This window comes from Pempheris klunzingeri, chromosome 13, assembly GCF_042242105.1.
Source record: "Pempheris klunzingeri isolate RE-2024b chromosome 13, fPemKlu1.hap1, whole genome shotgun sequence".
Lineage (NCBI taxonomy): Eukaryota > Metazoa > Chordata > Actinopteri > Acropomatiformes > Pempheridae > Pempheris > Pempheris klunzingeri.
The window spans coordinates 25,219,989-25,236,790 of NC_092024.1; the positions used below are offsets into that span (position 1 = coordinate 25,219,989).

The following is a 16,802-nucleotide window of genomic DNA, read 5'->3' on the forward strand; positions in this document are numbered from 1 at the left end:
TCCATAAATATAAATGAGACAAAAGTGTGTAAAAGAAAGTGCAGCTTTGGAATTATTAATTTCTGTATTTACATTTTATCAGGTTACAGCTGATAAAGAGTCACTGTGGAATGATGCTATATGTTTTATACTGTCATCCAGAAAATATGATCAAAACATTGTTAAAATAATCAGATTTATTGATTGAAGATCAGATAAAGTGTTCTTATTTTATCTTAAATCAATACATCTGATTCATTTCAACGTCACGGCCGTTGCTATGGCGACTACATCAGTCGGCGCGCTGGCCGTAAAGCAGAGCTGCTGTCGCCATGGACACGGACATGTAAATTCCGCAGGTAAAGGTGTGACGATCATAAAATAGAGACGTGTACCCAGAGAGAGATGTAATATATTTATATAACCATAGAAAATATAAAGCAGCGCTCTCCTGCTCGGTGGACGTCACTGACCGTCTGACCTGCTCCAAGATGGCGGCACCGATGACGTAGGGCGGGTGTATCCTGGTTACCAGGTGTGTTTTGGTCAGATTTAATCCCCACGGAGGTGTTTGTGTTTAAATGTCAGTTTAATCCTCCGGAGGACTTCAGGCGGAGACTGAGAGCGGCGGGTAAAGCGTGGATCCGTCCGGGAAGAAGACCGCTGAACGTCGGCTCTCAAAATGGCGCCCGGACCGACCTCAGCCTGACCGTGACGGCGTCAGGGAGTCCACGGCAGGGCACACCTGTGGAGGTACAGCAGGGTCGGAGAGCCGGGGAGGTGTGTTTAATGCTTGGAGGGGCTCGGTCGGTACTGTTAGCACATTAGCATAGTTTAGCGTAGCTTAGCTTAGTTTAGCCAAGTCTAGTTTATCTAAGCTTATTTTAGCCTAGCTTAGCCTAGATAAACACATCCGGGACCAGGACCGGATGCTCATCATAGAGTAACCCGACAGGTGAGTGTGGTGTCAGCTCAGGACCAGGACCAGGACCAGGACCAGGACCAGGAGTGGTTTTAATGTGGTGCTTCAGTGGTTGAAAAGAGCTTCAGACAGTTTGAGATTCTGTAATGAATCACAATATTTCAGTATATTTTATATATATATATATATATACACACACATATATATATAATTAGTATTAGTATTATTATATATTTCAGTATATTACAGTTCACTTCGTAGATAGTAACACTCCTTGTGAGTCTTACTGAGGCGCAGAGAGCTGGACACCAGCTGACTGAGCTTCTCTGAGCAGCAGGAGGTGTCTGTCTGTCTGTCTGTCTGTCCGTTTGTCCTGCAGGTGTCATGGATCCTGTCCGTGCTCCTGGACTCTGCAGCTCCATCCAGGCTCAGAGATCTCAGCGTCTCTACCGGCGCTTAGTGGCCGAGGCCGCCGCCGCTGTCAGGTTCTCAGCAGGCCTGGAGGTGGGCCGCAACGCTGACGGCATCTCCTACAGTCAGACCGACTTCCACCACTTATTCAGGCCCACCGGAGCTCTGAAACCCTCCGCCCAGAGGGAGCCACAGGGGGGGGCTCCTCCACAGAGGGGGGCTCCTCCACAGAGGCTCGGGGCTCCTCCACAGAGGGTCGGGGCTCCTCCACAGAGGGTCGGGGCTTTACGGCCTCCCCTGCAGTCTGCCGGTCAATCTGACTCCTGCAGGAGAACCACGCTGGCAGCAGCCCACAGGGGGGCTCATCGAGACCAGATCCTCTCATCACAGCGCCACCAACACCTGCAGAGGGGGGCTGACCTGGACAGGAGTCATCCAGGCGGTAAAGGTTCCTTTAGTTACTCATCAGTGGTGAGAAAGCTGCTGTTTGAACAACCAGAGCTGTGACGGCAGGTTTGTGTTTCAGAGAGTTTCACCACCAGAAGCCTGAGGAGAGACCAGAGCAGCCCTGTAGACCAGGTCCAGGCAGCAGCCGCCCCCCCCATCAGCACACTGCAGTCGGGTAGAGACCTGCAGGCTGCACACACACACACACACACACACACACACACACACACACACACACACTGCAGGTTTACCTGATGCACCTGATCACAGTAGGTCCACTAAAAGAGCTTGTTTGATCCACTGACAGGCTCAGAGTGTTATTCTAAGTGTGTGACAGCATCATGGAAAGGATCCCTACAGAGAGAGACCTGGAAGATCCTTTTGGTTTAACCACAAACAGCACACACACCAGACTACATTCACTAAAACAGGGATTTTAGAGAACAGGACACAGGAGCTGCTGCTCTGCTGCTGCCTCCATCAGTCAGTGTGTTTGTGTTATTGTGTTATTGTGTGTTACTGTGTGTGTTACAGTGTGTTACTGTGTGTGTTACAGTGTGTTACAGTGTGTTACAGTGTGTTACAGTGTGTTACTGTGTGTTACAGTGTGTTACTGTGTGTTACAGTGTGTTACTGTGTGTTACTGTGTGTTACAGTGTGTTACAGTGTGTTACTGTGTTACAGTGTGTTACAGTGTGTTACAGTGTTACAGTGTGTTACTGTGTGTTACAGTGTGTTACTGTGTGTTACAGTGTGTTACTGTGTTACAGTGTGTTACAGTGTGTTACAGTGTGTTACTGTGTGTGTTACAGTGTGTTACAGTGTGTTACAGTGTTACAGTGTGTTACTGTGTGTGTTACTGTGTGTTACAGTGTGTTACAGTGTGTTACTGTGTGTTACTGTGTGTGTTACTGTGTTACAGTGTGTTACTGTGTTACTGTGTGTAACAGTGTGTAACAGTGTGTTACTGTGTGTTACAGTGTTACAGTGTGTTACTGTGTGTTACAGTGTGTTACTGTGTGTTACAGTGTGTTACAGTGTGTTACAGTGTGTTACAGTGTGTTACAGTGTTACTGTGTGTTACAGTGTGTTACTGTGTGTTACTGTGTGTTACAGTGTGTTACTGTGTGTTACAGTGTTACACTGTGTTACTGTGTGTTACACTGTGTTACTGTGTGTTACAGTGTGTTACAGTGTGTTACTGTGTTACTGTGTGTTACTGTGTGTTACAGTGTGTTACAGTGTGTTACAGTGTGTTACTGTGTGTTACAGTGTGTTACAGTGTGTTACTGTGTGTTACAGTGTGTTACAGTGTGTTACTGTGTGTTACTGTGTGTTACAGTGTGTTACAGTGTGTTACTGTGTGTTACTGTGTGTTACAGTGTGTTACTGTGTGTTACAGTGTTACTGTGTGTTACTGTGTGTTACAGTGTTACTGTGTGTTACAGTGTGTTACTGTGTGTTACTGTGTGTTACAGTGTGTTACAGTGTGTTACAGTGTGTTACTGTGTGTTACTGTGTGTTACAGTGTGTTACTGTGTGTTACAGTGTTACTGTGTGTTACTGTGTGTTACAGTGTTACTGTGTGTTACTGTGTGTTACAGTGTGTTACTGTGTGTTACAGTGTTACTGTGTGTTACAGTGTGTTACTGTGTGTTACAGTGTGTTACAGTGTGTTACTGTGTTACTGTGTCACAGTGTGTTACAGTGTGTTACAGTGTGTTACTGTGTGTTACTGTGTGTTACAGTGTGTAACTGTGTGTTACAGTGTGTTACAGTGTGTTACAGTGTGTTACTGTGTGTTACAGTGTGTAACTGTGTGTTACAGTGTGTTACAGTGTGTTACAGTGTGTTACACAGATGTTGAGTTGGATCTGAACTAAAACACCAAAGTCACTCAGTAACAGAACCAAACTGTTCTGAGAGGTTAAATCTCTGATGTACCTCAGCAGGTTTGGCTGCTGACAGCTGGATGTCTGCGGGGGGGTCAGCCCTGGACATCATCCAGAGACTCTTAGCACGGCTCTTCTTCTACCAGCACAGCCAGCCTGAGGACCTGGACCGGCCCCCCAGCGAACTGGACCTGGTCGTTTCAGCGCTCGCCCACTTGAGCGGGCGGACGGTGAGTCAGCAGCTGGGTCGCCGTGAGGCGGCGGCTCTCCCTCCGTCCTCAGACCAGCCACGCTTACAGGACGGCCTGTTGTGCAAGGCATTGTGGGTAAAATAAGACACCTCACATCAGAGAAAAATGGCGTCTGCAACAGCGACACTAAGTGGTGGAAGGTCGACAGTTTATTTCAGTTTTAAACATGACACAGCCGTGTTTCAGCCAGGAAGGCTCGAACAGCTGATCAGTCACATGACCTTAACTGTTTTTTTAAAAGGCCAAAATCCCCTCGAGTGAGTGTAGAAACGTTTTGTGTGATCGAGGATGTTTTTATTTATTCTCTGATGCTGTAAACTGACTGAGGATCAGTTGGTGGGGAGGCGGCGAGCTAACTGCTGACTGTGCTTCCTCCGTCAGACCCTGGTGCGCTCCCTGCTGGCCGAGCAGCTCAACGGCTCTGAGTGGCAGCGCCGACGGCTGTCCTGCTGCGCTCTGTCCCGCCTCCAAGGCCCCGTCACCCAGGTAGAGACGGGACGAAGCCCCGCCCCGGCCCGCGCCCCCTCTGGCTCCGCCTAACTGGCCGTCATTGTTCCCGCAGGATGTCGTGAACAAGCTGATCCACCTGATGTGCAGCGACCAGCACCGCCCGGTCCGCCTCGCCGCCGCTGAGGCGCTGATGAAGCTGGGGAGGCTGCCGGACGTTCACAGGCAGCTACGGTACTAAGAGAGACGACACGCATGACAGGAAAAACAAACATTTCCAAACATTTCCAGCTGGCGGTACGTCATCCCTGACATCATGTGTCGTTTGGACCACGTGTGTCCTGTGTCAGCGGTGAGGCTGGGGAGGAAACAAACATGAGGTCAGTGAACGCAGCGTGGCCGTGGGCTGGTTCATGGTCCTGTGACGACGGTGGGACATCAGGACTCTTTACCTGTCTCTCACACACGCACACACACACACACACACACCATGACACTTAAACTGTGACAGACTTGGACTCTAGTTGGAGACACGAGCCAATCAGACACCTCCCTCTGCCCCCTGATTGGCTGCTGCTAAACGAGCTGAAGTGGGGGTCTCCTATTGGTTGCAGGTTGAAGCTGGAGGAGGGGCAGGGTCCCCGGGACAGGATGGAGGCTCTGGATGTGGTCGTCTATCTGAGGTTAACGACGGCGGCGCTGCTGGAGCCGCTCCTCTGCTGCTTCAGCAACGAGTTCACTGACGTCAGGAAACGGGCCTGTCAGACCGCCGAGGCCCTGCTGCTGGGGGAGGACACGGTAGGACGGGAGGGGGGACATGACCGGGACAGACGTGAGGATGAGGCGGTTTTCTTGGTGTTTCAGGTTGTGCGTCGTCTGCTGGAGCTGATGGAGGACGACCCAGACACCGAAGTCCGCCTGTCGGCCATCACAGGTACCATCACATGACCATCACATGACCATCACATGACCTCAGGCCTCAGACTCATGAACCTGTGTGCTGCTGCTGTTGATGCAGCTGTGGGTGCGTTGGCGTCGTGCTCAGCAGACGTGCAGGAGTCGCTGTGGCGCTGCGTGGATACAGAGGACAACATCGGGCTGCGTCTGGCCGCCTGCCGCCTGCTGCAGAGCTCAGCGCCGCCAGACCAGCTGCAGGACTTCCTGCTGCGGCGCGTCCACGTGGAGCCCAGCTGGCTGCTCCGCAGGTCAGAGGAGCTCCCTAAAAACCAGAAATACACCTGAAAACACTGCTGAGACGTTCTGTGTCCTCACAGGACGATGGAGGAGATGCTGCGTCTCCGTGGCTGCAGCCTGCAGGAGCAACGCCGCCACGCAAAACACACCAAGTACATCAGACGGCAGGAACCGCTCGATGTTTGGTCATTAGTCCGCATGGTGGAGAGGCGTTCAGCAGAACACTGAACGCCACACACACACACACACACACTCCTCCTAATTCATCACTCTACTAATAAAGTCTGTCTCTGGAGTCTTAAAGGGTCACTCCGCTGTTTCTAACCCTTCTGGCCTTAAATATTATTTTTTTGTGTGAATTCACACTGTTGCTGCTTTACTCTTGTGTTCAGTTTGTATATTTCACTGTTTTCATCAAAGAGCTGGAAAAACACTTGGCAGGTACCTGATGGTTAGCTGAAGAGCTAACACTGAGCTAACTCACACTGAGCTAGCTAACACTGAGCTAACTCACACTGAGCTAGCTAACACTGAGCTAGCTAACACTGAGCTAACTCACACTGAGCTAGTTAACACTGAGCTAACTCACACTGAGCTAGCTAACACTGAGCTAGCTAACACTGAGCTAGCTAACACTGAGCTAACTAACACTGAGCTAACGAACACTGAGCTAACTAACCACAGGTCTGCCGGACAAAGCTGCTTAAATGTACTTCACGGTGTAATCCAGGTGTAACTAAAGCACAGAAGTGAACTAAAACCTGTTGATTCTCCAGGTGAACAAACATTAGTGGTTGAAATGAGCCAGAGGCCTCAGGTAACTGGAGAGGAGCTCCCACCTGTTCAAGCAGCTCTAACATTGTGGAGGTTCTGGTTAAATCATGTTCCAGGACACTGCACCGTGAAAACCAAACCTGTTCTTTGGCTCACAGCGTTAGTTAGCCTGTTGTGGAAACAGTCACCTCTACAGGTCGTTCTGTTCTTCTCTGCAGGTCCCATGTGGACCGACGTGGACTCTGCTCACCTTCACCTGACTTGACGGGTCCAGAAACAGGCAGAACTTTTGGCAGGCGGCCGACAGAAACGGAGTCAGAGCTGAGACGTTTCTACCAAAACCTGTTTTTATTACAAAGACAAAAGGGAACAACAATCTGAAACAACAACGATAAACACAAAGTCCGTCCGTCCGTCCAGACCAGGAGGAGGACGCTGAGGGTCTGGGGTCTTCATGCAGAGCCGTCACCGCTGCTGCCGTCCTTCCAGCTGAGAAGCTGACCGCACAAACTCTGCACCTGGGCCACCTGGGACAGCAGCTGGGGGACGGCTTCACCCTGGTGAAGAGAGGGGGGGGGGGGGGTTAGATGGTGTGAATGGGTCAGAAACACTGTCCATGTTCTCACGGCGCCGTCATGTGACTGACCAGCTGAGCCAGGTGCTCTATGGTGTTTGAACGGCAGCGGACTGAGACCAGCCTCTCCTCTACGGCCTCCGTGAAGTCCATCAGCATCGTCACCAGCTCCATCACAAACCTGGACCACAACAAACCACAGACAGGTACTGAGCGGGAACAGACTCCTCACACAGACCCCAGACCTGGACCCTGACTGGGTGTTACCTCTGCAGGTGAGCCTGGACCGGCAGGTTGGTGCGGCCCAGCGGTCTCATCAGTCTCTGCCTCAGACTGTGCTCGTCCTTCAGGAGGTCCTGCAGGTGACCATAGAACGTCTGCAACACCTGGAACCTCCGAACTGCCGAAGAGACCAGAGGAGGTAGACTGGGATCAACAGGTATTAAATCTCATCCTGGTGTCTGAGTGACTGGTAGGTAGTAAAAGTGTTGGAACTGGTCCAGTAGATCACCAGTAGATCACCTCAGCCAGCAGCCACCAAACGGGCTGCAATGGCTGCAACGTGATCCTTTGGGACAACTGCACCTGATCACAGTAGGTCCACTAAAAGAGCTTGTTTGATCCACTGACAGGCTCAGAGTGTTATTCTAAGTGTGTGACAGCATCATGGAAAGGATCCCTACAGAGAGAGACCTGGAAGATCCTTTTGGTTTAACCACAAACAGCACACACACCAGACTACATTCACTAAAACAGGGATTTTAGCTCTGAATGTATTCTGGTGTGTGTGCAGAGCGATAGAACGGCTGTTTGTGGTTTAAACTCTAACAAAAAGGTCACGTGGTTTAAAATGTGGTTTATTTGACTCTTGCTCTTTAATGAGATATTTCCTTAATTAATTCAGACGTGTCACTGTAGCTTTAGTGCATGTGTTGGGGACTATTTCCAGCAGCGGATGAATCCACGTTGGGTGCTGTATTGAGTGTTTCTAGCAGGTGTGTGTGTGTAAACACTCACTGAGGTAGAAGCTGTGTGTGACGTCGGCGCTCTCCTTCTCAGTCTTCAGCAGCTCCCTCTGAAGCAGCAGCTGCACGAACAGGTTCAAAATCAAACTTTATTTATAAGGAACAACGTGACATCAAGTGCTGAACATAAAGAGTTAAAGACCAACGTGAGGTGAAATAAACGGCTTCTTTTCATGGTTTTTATTTCTCGCCAGCAGTCTGAAGACCCGGCCTCCTCTGCTCTGATTGGCTGGTAGGTGGTGAGATGATTGAGGTGAACCTATCAGGGCCACGGACCCAACATCTGTCCTGTTGTCAACGCAGTCACAAATAAAGTTTAGATCCAGTTTGAATTGTTCCCTGAACCACAGACAGGATGTTTGTCAGTAGAGTCTCAGTTTGTGGTGAAGACGGTAAAGAACCATTCAGTCTGGTGTCAGAGCTGCTAGCTAGCGAGCTAACGCTGCTACGTCCCCGTGCTAACGTCCCTACTGTTCTCTGAGCTGCTGTGTGTCATCACAGACTCCTGGTCCTCTGAGGAAGGATCACAGACTCCTGGTCCTCTGATGAAGGATCACAGACTCCTGATCCTCTGAGGAAGGATCACAGACTCCTGGTCCTCTGAGGAAGGATCACAGACTCCTGATCCTCTGAGGAAGGATCACAGACTCCTGGTCCCCTGATGGAGGATCACAGACTCCTGGTCCTCTGAGGAAGGATCACAGACTCCTGGTCCTCTGAGGAAGGATCACAGACTCCTGGTCCCCTGAGGAAGGATCACAGACTCCTGGTCCCCTGAGGAAGGATCACAGACTCCTGGTCCTCTGATGAAGGATCAGACCCTCTACCTGCTGCTGGACCACATCCTGGTACCAAACACACTCACAGCAGCTTTAGCGCCGCCGGCTAGCTGGACACCACTCAGACTCTTAGTGAATGTAGTCTGGTGTGTGTGCAGAGATATAACGGCTGTTTGTGGTTAAACCAGAAGGATCTGTACTCTAACAAAAAGTCCATGTAAAGAGTTTTAAGAGTATTAATTTAGACGTTTCTCTGTGGTTTTACTCAAACAGGAGGAAATGTTGCATGTGTTGGGGACTATTTCCAGCAGCGGATGAATCCACATTTGGTGATCTGGTGGGTGTTGAGCCTTTGGTGAAACTTCCTAAAATAAATATTGATGGAGTGGATATAACACCCGTGTGGGACCGTTCCAGGTGCTCAGGTAAACAGGATGTGACATCAGACCAAAGCCTACCTCGTCCAGCTGTCTCTGCATTCTGGTTTGGTGTTCAGCTTCGTACAGGTGAGGGGAGAAGGAGGGGCTCAGCCTGGAGGAGGTGGAGTCTATTTCCTCCTGCGGACAGGTGGAGACAGAAATTAATTCATCGCTTTAAAGGGCAACTCTGCTGTTTTTAACCCTGAGCTTTACGCTGGTGTGCTGCTGCCACCATCACTTACTTTGTTCTTGTTATTGTCAGTTCTACTAATGTTGTGTTGGATCTGAACGAACCCTTTCAAACACCAGAGTCACTCAGTAACACACCACCTGATGGAGGCAGCAGCAGCTCCTGTGTCCTGAGAGCTAAAATCACTGTTTTTGTGAATGGAGTCTGGTGTGTTTGGACACTTTCACTGTTCTCTAATGTTTTATGGACCAATGGATTAATGGGGAAAAGAAGTGGTGGGTTAATTGGTAAAACAAGCAGAGCAGGTCCAGACCTGAGACAGAGCTCCTCTGGAGACACATCTGGACAACAGACAGGCAGCTGGACTCACAGAGAACGGAGACGGGTCCCACTGATGCATCTGAAACACACTGTGAATCATGTCAATATGTTTTTAATGCTGCTGGACTGTGGAGCCCCACTTCTACCAACTGCGACAGTAAAATCCTGCTTTTGCATCAATGATGAGGAACAATAATCAGCTGATCCAACAGTCACGGAGGGTCGGTGCTTTGTTCCTACACTTCCTGCAGTAAAGAGTCTGATTACTTCCTCTACTGCTGCCTGTACTTATGCCGAACTGAAGAGCGTCTCTACAGACTTCATATCCTGCTTTGTTTTCTTCTGGCAGCTCCGTGAGTCCGAGCACAAAACAATACAAGTTCAAACCGGCACGTCGTTGAATGAGGTTCGGCTTCGCTGAAGCAGCTCGGCTGGATTCCGTCCCTGAAAACAGCCACAGAGTGGAGTTTGGGGCGGTAAAACACGGAGAGTTCAGTGAGAGTTTGATGTGTTTTCTTACCGTTTGAACCGAAAGGGCTCCGGTGAAACGAAGAGAAGAACCCGCCGGATGATTCGTTTCGTTCTTCTTCTGCTGCTGGAGGTGTGACGGCGGGCTGCTGCCTCAGGGCGGAAGTAGCGCCCCCTGGAGGAGACCCTGAACTACAGCCACAGTCAGTATGTACAGTAAGTGAGATCAGTAATCAATAGGATCAATAACACCAAATACTCAGTCTGCATGTTTCTCTGTAGATTCAAACAAATCTATTTAGTCTGGATTTATGTGGTGTTTTATCATTTATTATTCATACTTAGTTATTTTCATCTTTGTTATTTATTTCAGTCTATTTCATTTATTTAATATTTTAATGTTGGGCTATAATCTGTTTATTTTATGTAGCTTGTTATTACTTTAACTACCCATCTGTTTTAGTTGTCAAGTCATTATTTAGCTAATGATCCTCCACAGGACTGTAGCTGACCCTTCGTTATTAATCCATTAATCACCATCATCCACTTAAAGTTAAACTGCAGAATGAACTTCAGTTCCACATAGAAATCAGATTTTTCAGATGTTGTTTATTTGTGACGTCGTGCAGCAGGTTTAGTGTTTCCACATGTCAGGTTGTTAAAGACGAGTCTGATTGAACCTTTTGGGTCGGATCAGTAACAGCATTTATTTTTTTGCCCTCTTGGTTGAGCTCATTTACCAACAACATGGCAGACTGAACATTTATAATAAAGAGAGAGAATAATAAGATACACAATAGAATAAATGAATCAAAAGGATCAGTTGAAATAAAAAGAGAAGATTTGGTCTTTTATTTAAAGGTTAATACCGTCATGCTCTGTTAATTTGCACAGGTTTACCCCTCAGCAGGTCTTTTGAACATGTTGAGAACACTTATTGTAGAATTTACAACATAATCTGCATTTATTTATTCAAAAAGCAGCATTAATGGGAGGTTTTCCCTGAATGTAGCAATGTGTCTTTAATATTTTGCCATCATAATTATTGTGTTAAACACTAGATTTTCTACTTTCTCTTTACCAGTTCATCCCTCACATCTACGTGTGATCAGTTCAGCTGATTAAAAGTTTAAACTTGACCAGGAGAATAAAACACGCTCTGTGGTTTCAGTCTACTTCAATCTAAGGAACTGGCTGGAAGGAAAAATATCACAGACTGATCTAAGATGAGTTTCTTGGCTCTGCTTTTCATCTTTGGTAAATTTATTTAATATTTTAATCTTCATGTCTGTACTGACAAACACAGAGCGGCAGTGCGCATGCCCAACAAGTGACGTAGCCCAGCCCGCTGCTCCCATTGGCTGATCCTCCTGCTGTCCCACAGCTGTTCGGTCCTCTGAATCGGCGCGTCTCCACTTTCACCTTTTTAAACTTAATCCCACAGTTTATCACCAGGCTGCGTCCTAAAGAATCCACCGAAAGGCGCCATTTAACGCCCGCTTTGGGGTAAGTTACACCCGCTTCCGCTTCCTGTTTGCTGAGCAGTTAGCAGGCTAACGTGCTAACTGCTAACTCAGCTCCGCGTTCACGCCCAGAAACATGAATGTGCTGCTCTGGAGGTTTGTTAGCCGGTGAAACAACACAACTAGTTAAACAACACAACTAGTTAGACAACACAACTAGTTGGACAACCCATCTTTGTTCAGGGTGTTTTAAACTGTTGTCTGATGTCATAGCTAGCTGACTAACGAGCTAATGTAGCTAGCTCCTGCAGCCTGTTGCTTATTGTTGTTGTCGACTCTGCAGGGATTTCACCCTCTGATCCCATTAACACCGAAGAAGAAGAAGAGCAGGAGGAACACCCTCTGATCTCATTAACACCGAAGAAGAAGAAGAGCAGGAGGAACACCCTCTGATCTCATTAATACTGAAGAAGAAGAAGAAGGAGGAGGAGGAGGAGGAGCACAGTTAAAGCTGTCAGCTGATCCCAGGACACTGAACGATCATATATTTGTAAATGGACTCTGCACTTTAGCTTCACTGCTGCAGATCAATAGTGGAGCTGCATCTGCAGTGAGATCAGTTAAGTGGAGGGAGACAGGTGGACAGACAGGTAGATAGACAGACAGACAGAGGGGTACCTGGCTGTGGGGTCCACATGGGGAACAGCGCGTTGAAGTCTCACCTGGAGACCTCCCAGAAGACTGGGGTTTTCCAGCTGACGGGGAAGGGCCTGCAGGAGGTGAGACACACCTGTTCATCCAGTCAGAGTGTTTACACCTAAACAGCTGATGAAGCTATCAGCTGTTTTCACCACAGAAACACACACACACACATCACGTGCGTCAGTGTTGGAAGTGCTGCAGTAGACAGGCTCAGAGTGTTATTCTAAGTGTGTGACAGCATCATGGAAAGGATCCCTACAGAGAGAGACCTGGAAGATCCTTTTGGTTTAACCACAAACAGCACACACACCAGACTACATTCACTAAAACAGGGATTTTAGAGCTGCTGCCTCCATCAGTCAGTGTGTGACTGTGTGACTTTGCTGTTTTTAAGTGTCACTTCAGATCCGACATAATATTAGTTTCACACAGTAACACAAACACACTGACTGATGGAGGCAGCAGCTCCTGAGTCCTGTGAGCTAAAATCAGACACCAGGATGTGCAAAAATGGGGCTCAGCTTTTAAAACATAATTTTTACCCCCAGATCAGGAATAAAACATATTTCCATATCTGCTACATAACAGTAACACATCAGCAGGGACCTATTGTAGCTGTCTCACATGATCTGGATCAGTTCAGTGTCTAGATGAAAGCGGTGGACGCTGATGATCATCAGACTGAGAGCTGCTCTTTGTGTTCCAGTTTCCAGAGGAGCTGCAGAGACTCACCGCCAACCTGCGGACGGTCGATCTGTCGGGGAACAAGATCGAGGTTCTTCCTGCCTCCATCGGAAACTTCCTGCAGCTCAAGAGTCTGACGCTCAACTCCAACAGACTGAGTGAGTCAGTTCAGCTTCTGTGGTCACACATCTGGATCTGGTGTCTCCTGGCTCGTCGTCCTCCGTCTGACAGCGTGTCTGATGGAGAAGTAGCTTTAACTTTGAGTCCTGTTTCAGGTGTCTAAATGACTGGTGGGTGCAAAAAGTGTTGGAATAGTTCTACACCAGACTTTTCCATTGACTCAGTCGCTTAGTTTGTTATTCTGTGTTAAACAGAGATTGTGTTCGAACCCAAATTAACCCTTTAAATCACCACAGTCACACAGTAACACACTGACTGATGGAGCAGCAGCTCTAAAACCCCTGTTTTAGTGAATGTAGTCTGGTGTGTGTGCTGTTTGTGGTTAAACCAAAAGGATCTTCCAGGCTGCTGTTACTTGCTGAGGTGATCCACCAGATCACTTTTTGTACCTTATTTAGACACCAGAATATGTACAAATAGGACCCTGGTTTAAAAACAGCGGAGTGCTCCTTTAACACCAGGTGTTTGTGGTGTTTATGTCCTCAGCCAGCATCCCCTCTGAGATCTCCAAGCTGAAGAAGCTGGAGACTCTGAGTCTGAATGGGAACCGGATCCAGCAGCTGCCCCCCTCCCTGGGCCAGCTCAAGGCTCTGCGGACCCTCAACCTGTCCGGGAACCAGCTCTCAGAGTTCCCGCCCGGATTGGGGACCCTGAGGCAGCTGGACCTGCTGGACTTGTCCCGCAACCAGATCCACATTGTCCCTGCTGTGGTGTCGGAGCTGCAGGCCATCGAGATCAACCTCAACCAGAACCAGGTACCCCAGCCCTTCAGAACCAGGTGCCCCAGCCCTTCAGAACCAGGTGCCCCAGCCCCTCAGAACCAGGTGCCCCAGCCCTTCAGAACCAGGTGCCCCAGCCCCTCAGAACCAGGTACCCCAGCCCCTCAGAACCAGGTACCCCAGCCCTTCAGAACCAGGTACCCCAGCCCTTCAGAACCAGGTACCCCAGCCCTTCAGAACCAGGTACCTCAGCCCTTCAGAACCAGGTACCTCAGCCCTTCAGAACCAGATACCCCAGCCCTTCAGAACCAGGTACCCCAGCCCTCACAGTGCTCAGCACAGGACTCGGTGCCTTTAAAGGGAAGTTTCAGCACGTTTCATGGCCAGCCAGCGCTGGTGGTAAATGTAGTCCACTGAAGCAGGAAGTTGTTCTCCTGCTCCTGGACTCATGCTGGCAGTGCCCACAGGTGTGAGGATGCCTTACGTTAGCCCGGTCAGTGCAGCCCGAACTCCAACCAGAAGTGTTAGCAGCCGACAGAGAACCCAGAGCCACTAGAACCTGTTCTCCACCTGTTATTGCAGATCAGAGATCGGTGGTGACACCGACACACACAGCTAACAGCTAACAGCTAACAGCTAGCTGCTAGCTTACAGAGCTAAAGGTGAAACAGATGATGATTAGCAAACACTGAAAGTGTCTCTGTGGACCTGCAGGTCAGTGTTGTGAAGAAAGGGGTCCACATTAACACTGAAAGACCAGTTCTTCCTCTTCATCCTCCTCTTCATCCTCTTCCTCCAGATCTCCGTGGTGGCCACGGAGGTGGCCCGCTGTCCCCGTCTGAAGGTCCTCCGTCTGGAGGAGAACTGCCTGGACCTGCCCTCCATCCCTCAGTCCGTCCTGAAGGACTCGCAGGTGTCTCTGTTCTCAGTGGAGGGAAACCTGTTCGAGGTGAAGGACCTCAGGGACCTGGACGGCTACGACAAGGTGAGACCTGATACCTGTCCTGCTGCCTTCAGGGACTGTGGGAGACTGCAGAGCCTCTGCCTCTGATCGGGAACCGTCCCACCTGAGATTAAACACAACCACAGGAAATACAGTACCTGCTGGTCTGTGATGGCCTCTGATGGTCCATGCTGGTCTCTGATGGTCTGTGATGGTCCATGCTGGTCTGTGATGGTCTCTGATGGTCTGTGATGGTCCATGCTGGTCTGTGATGGTCTCTCTTGTCTCCTCCTCAGTACATGGAGCGTTTCACAGCCACTAAGAAGAAGTTTGCCTGAAGACGCTCACCGATGAGTCTGAACCTCAGAGCGCCGCCCCCCTGGAGGCGGGGTCAGCGGAGACTCCGCCCACCCCAGCTGCTGCTTCTTCTGCTACCAAAAAACCAGACCTCACACAGCCGGGACGGTCCTCCTCACAGCGCCCCCCCACCCCCCCACCCCCGCTGACAGACGGTCGGATTTAACTGGAGAGAAGAAGAAGACGTTCACAGTGTCCAGACTCAGGAAGAGAAAGGTTCACTTTAACAGATCCTCCGTTAAGTCTCTGACCTTTAACCTCCGTGCTTGTCTCCCTAACTTATTGTTCCCTTTCCATGAATGTGTAGTTGATGAATGTGTGCAGGTGGAGACTCCACTGGGTCCACGACATGTTCCACATGTTCCACATTCATAATTAATCTGTTAAAAACTAAAAGTGTCATGGAGTAATTGGCTGCATGTCCAGACAGCGTGAAGCCTCAGAGGTCGAACCTGCTGCTCAGACACAAGCTAACAGGCAAAGGTAAAATGGAGTTTGGTGTATAGAGGCACTGCACAGTCCAGCAGCACGAGCTGGGCAAAGTCTCTCTTCAGTTTGGAGCTCCTCTCCTCCGGCACACTGATGAGAAGTTAGTAAAAGAAAAATCTGAAACTATTTAAAGTCCAAATTTAAGAGAAAAAAGCCCAAAGTCACTGGTTCTTTAGCCCTTTTCCACCAACATGTCCAGGAACTTTTATTACCAGGAGCTTATTTACCTGCTAAAAGACTTCCTGGTGTGTGTTTCCACCTCAGAGTTCAGGAACATTTGTTCAGATCAGGCTGATGACGTGTGTCCTTCAGCTTCTTATAATCTTTTGAAAGTTTCTTCAACTTTTCCTGACTCTGTTTCGGCGTGTGTCCTACGTTCAGCTCCTCCATCCTGTCGGCTGGTCTTCCACAGACTCGGTCGTCCCGCTGAATTTCTTCCTCGGCAAACGCTGAAAAGAGCCTGGACCTCGTCGTCCGTCTGCTTCTCGTAGCTTCTCTTCTTCTGCTCCGTTTTCCAAACGATCAAAACACAAACGAAGTGAAGCTTGTAGAGATGAAATAAACCAGTCTGCAGCCACGGGTAAATGAGAAGAGTTCCTGCGGTGGAAAAGGGGCTGACGCTGATTTCACACAAAGCAGAAAATCAAGAATACTGTCAGTATTTCAGCAGAAGAAACAGGAAGAGAAACGTGACTGTGTGTAATAACGTGAAAATAAAAGCCTCCGGAGCTTCTTTAACTGATCGTGTTTCAGATTCAAAGAATTACTGAATCAGACTGGAGCCTTCCATCAGAATAAACTGATCTATTCTAACAGAGAGTGAGCAGGCTCAGTAAATTCTCAGTATTTCCTCGTGTGTCGTTTCCTGATGACTCGTCTTGTTTGGGTCACTTTGTTTCTTCCTCTGAGGCTTTAAAGGCTGTAAATATAGACCAGAGTTCAGTCTGGAGGATTCTGGGAGTTTTCCCGTCCGCCTGTTGAAGGAAACAACAGTGAAGGTTGAATCGAAGCGTCTGGGATCATTTCACAGCAACAACAGACTGATTTTATTTTGAAAGTTTGAACACTAACAGACTTCCTGTCAGCTGCATGTTTAAAGGACACTTCAACTGTTTTAATGCACAAACTCCAGTTAAAGATAATTATTCACCTGTTTAATTATTCACCTGTTT

General features: G+C 48.8%; 2 protein-coding genes across 5 annotated transcripts; one reads left to right on the forward strand and one right to left on the reverse strand.

Annotated features, from left to right (window-relative positions):
* Positions 1–6,646: 6,646 nt before the first annotated feature.
* haus2 (HAUS augmin like complex subunit 2) lies at positions 6,647–10,199 on the reverse strand. Of its 3 annotated transcripts, none has more exons than XM_070842820.1 (7): positions 10,146–10,199; positions 9,618–9,714; positions 9,154–9,252; positions 7,909–7,978; positions 7,159–7,291; positions 6,964–7,072; positions 6,647–6,874 (listed from the first exon to the last, which is right to left on the reverse strand). In XM_070842820.1, the coding sequence occupies exons 2-7, from the start codon at positions 9,702–9,704 to the stop codon at positions 6,770–6,772; spliced, it is 603 nt and encodes a 200-aa protein (XP_070698921.1). In that variant the 5' UTR covers positions 9,705–9,714; positions 10,146–10,199; the 3' UTR covers positions 6,647–6,769. The 3 variants fall into 3 exon arrangements, with proteins under 3 accessions (XP_070698921.1, XP_070698920.1, XP_070698922.1); XM_070842819.1 differs by having other exon boundaries at positions 9,618–10,069; XM_070842821.1 differs by having other exon boundaries at positions 9,618–9,704; positions 10,146–10,198.
* A 62-nt stretch (positions 10,200–10,261) lies between these two features.
* On the forward strand, positions 10,262–16,802 carry lrrc57 (leucine rich repeat containing 57). Of its 2 annotated transcripts, XM_070842570.1 has the most exons (7): positions 10,262–10,300; positions 11,400–11,599; positions 11,900–12,335; positions 12,965–13,100; positions 13,609–13,877; positions 14,641–14,826; positions 15,081–16,802. In XM_070842570.1, the coding sequence occupies exons 3-7, from the start codon at positions 12,252–12,254 to the stop codon at positions 15,120–15,122; spliced, it is 717 nt and encodes a 238-aa protein (XP_070698671.1). In that variant the 5' UTR covers positions 10,262–10,300; positions 11,400–11,599; positions 11,900–12,251; the 3' UTR covers positions 15,123–16,802. The 2 variants fall into 2 exon arrangements, with proteins under 2 accessions (XP_070698671.1, XP_070698672.1); XM_070842571.1 differs by lacking the exons at positions 10,262–10,300; positions 11,400–11,599 and having other exon boundaries at positions 12,110–12,149; positions 12,207–12,335.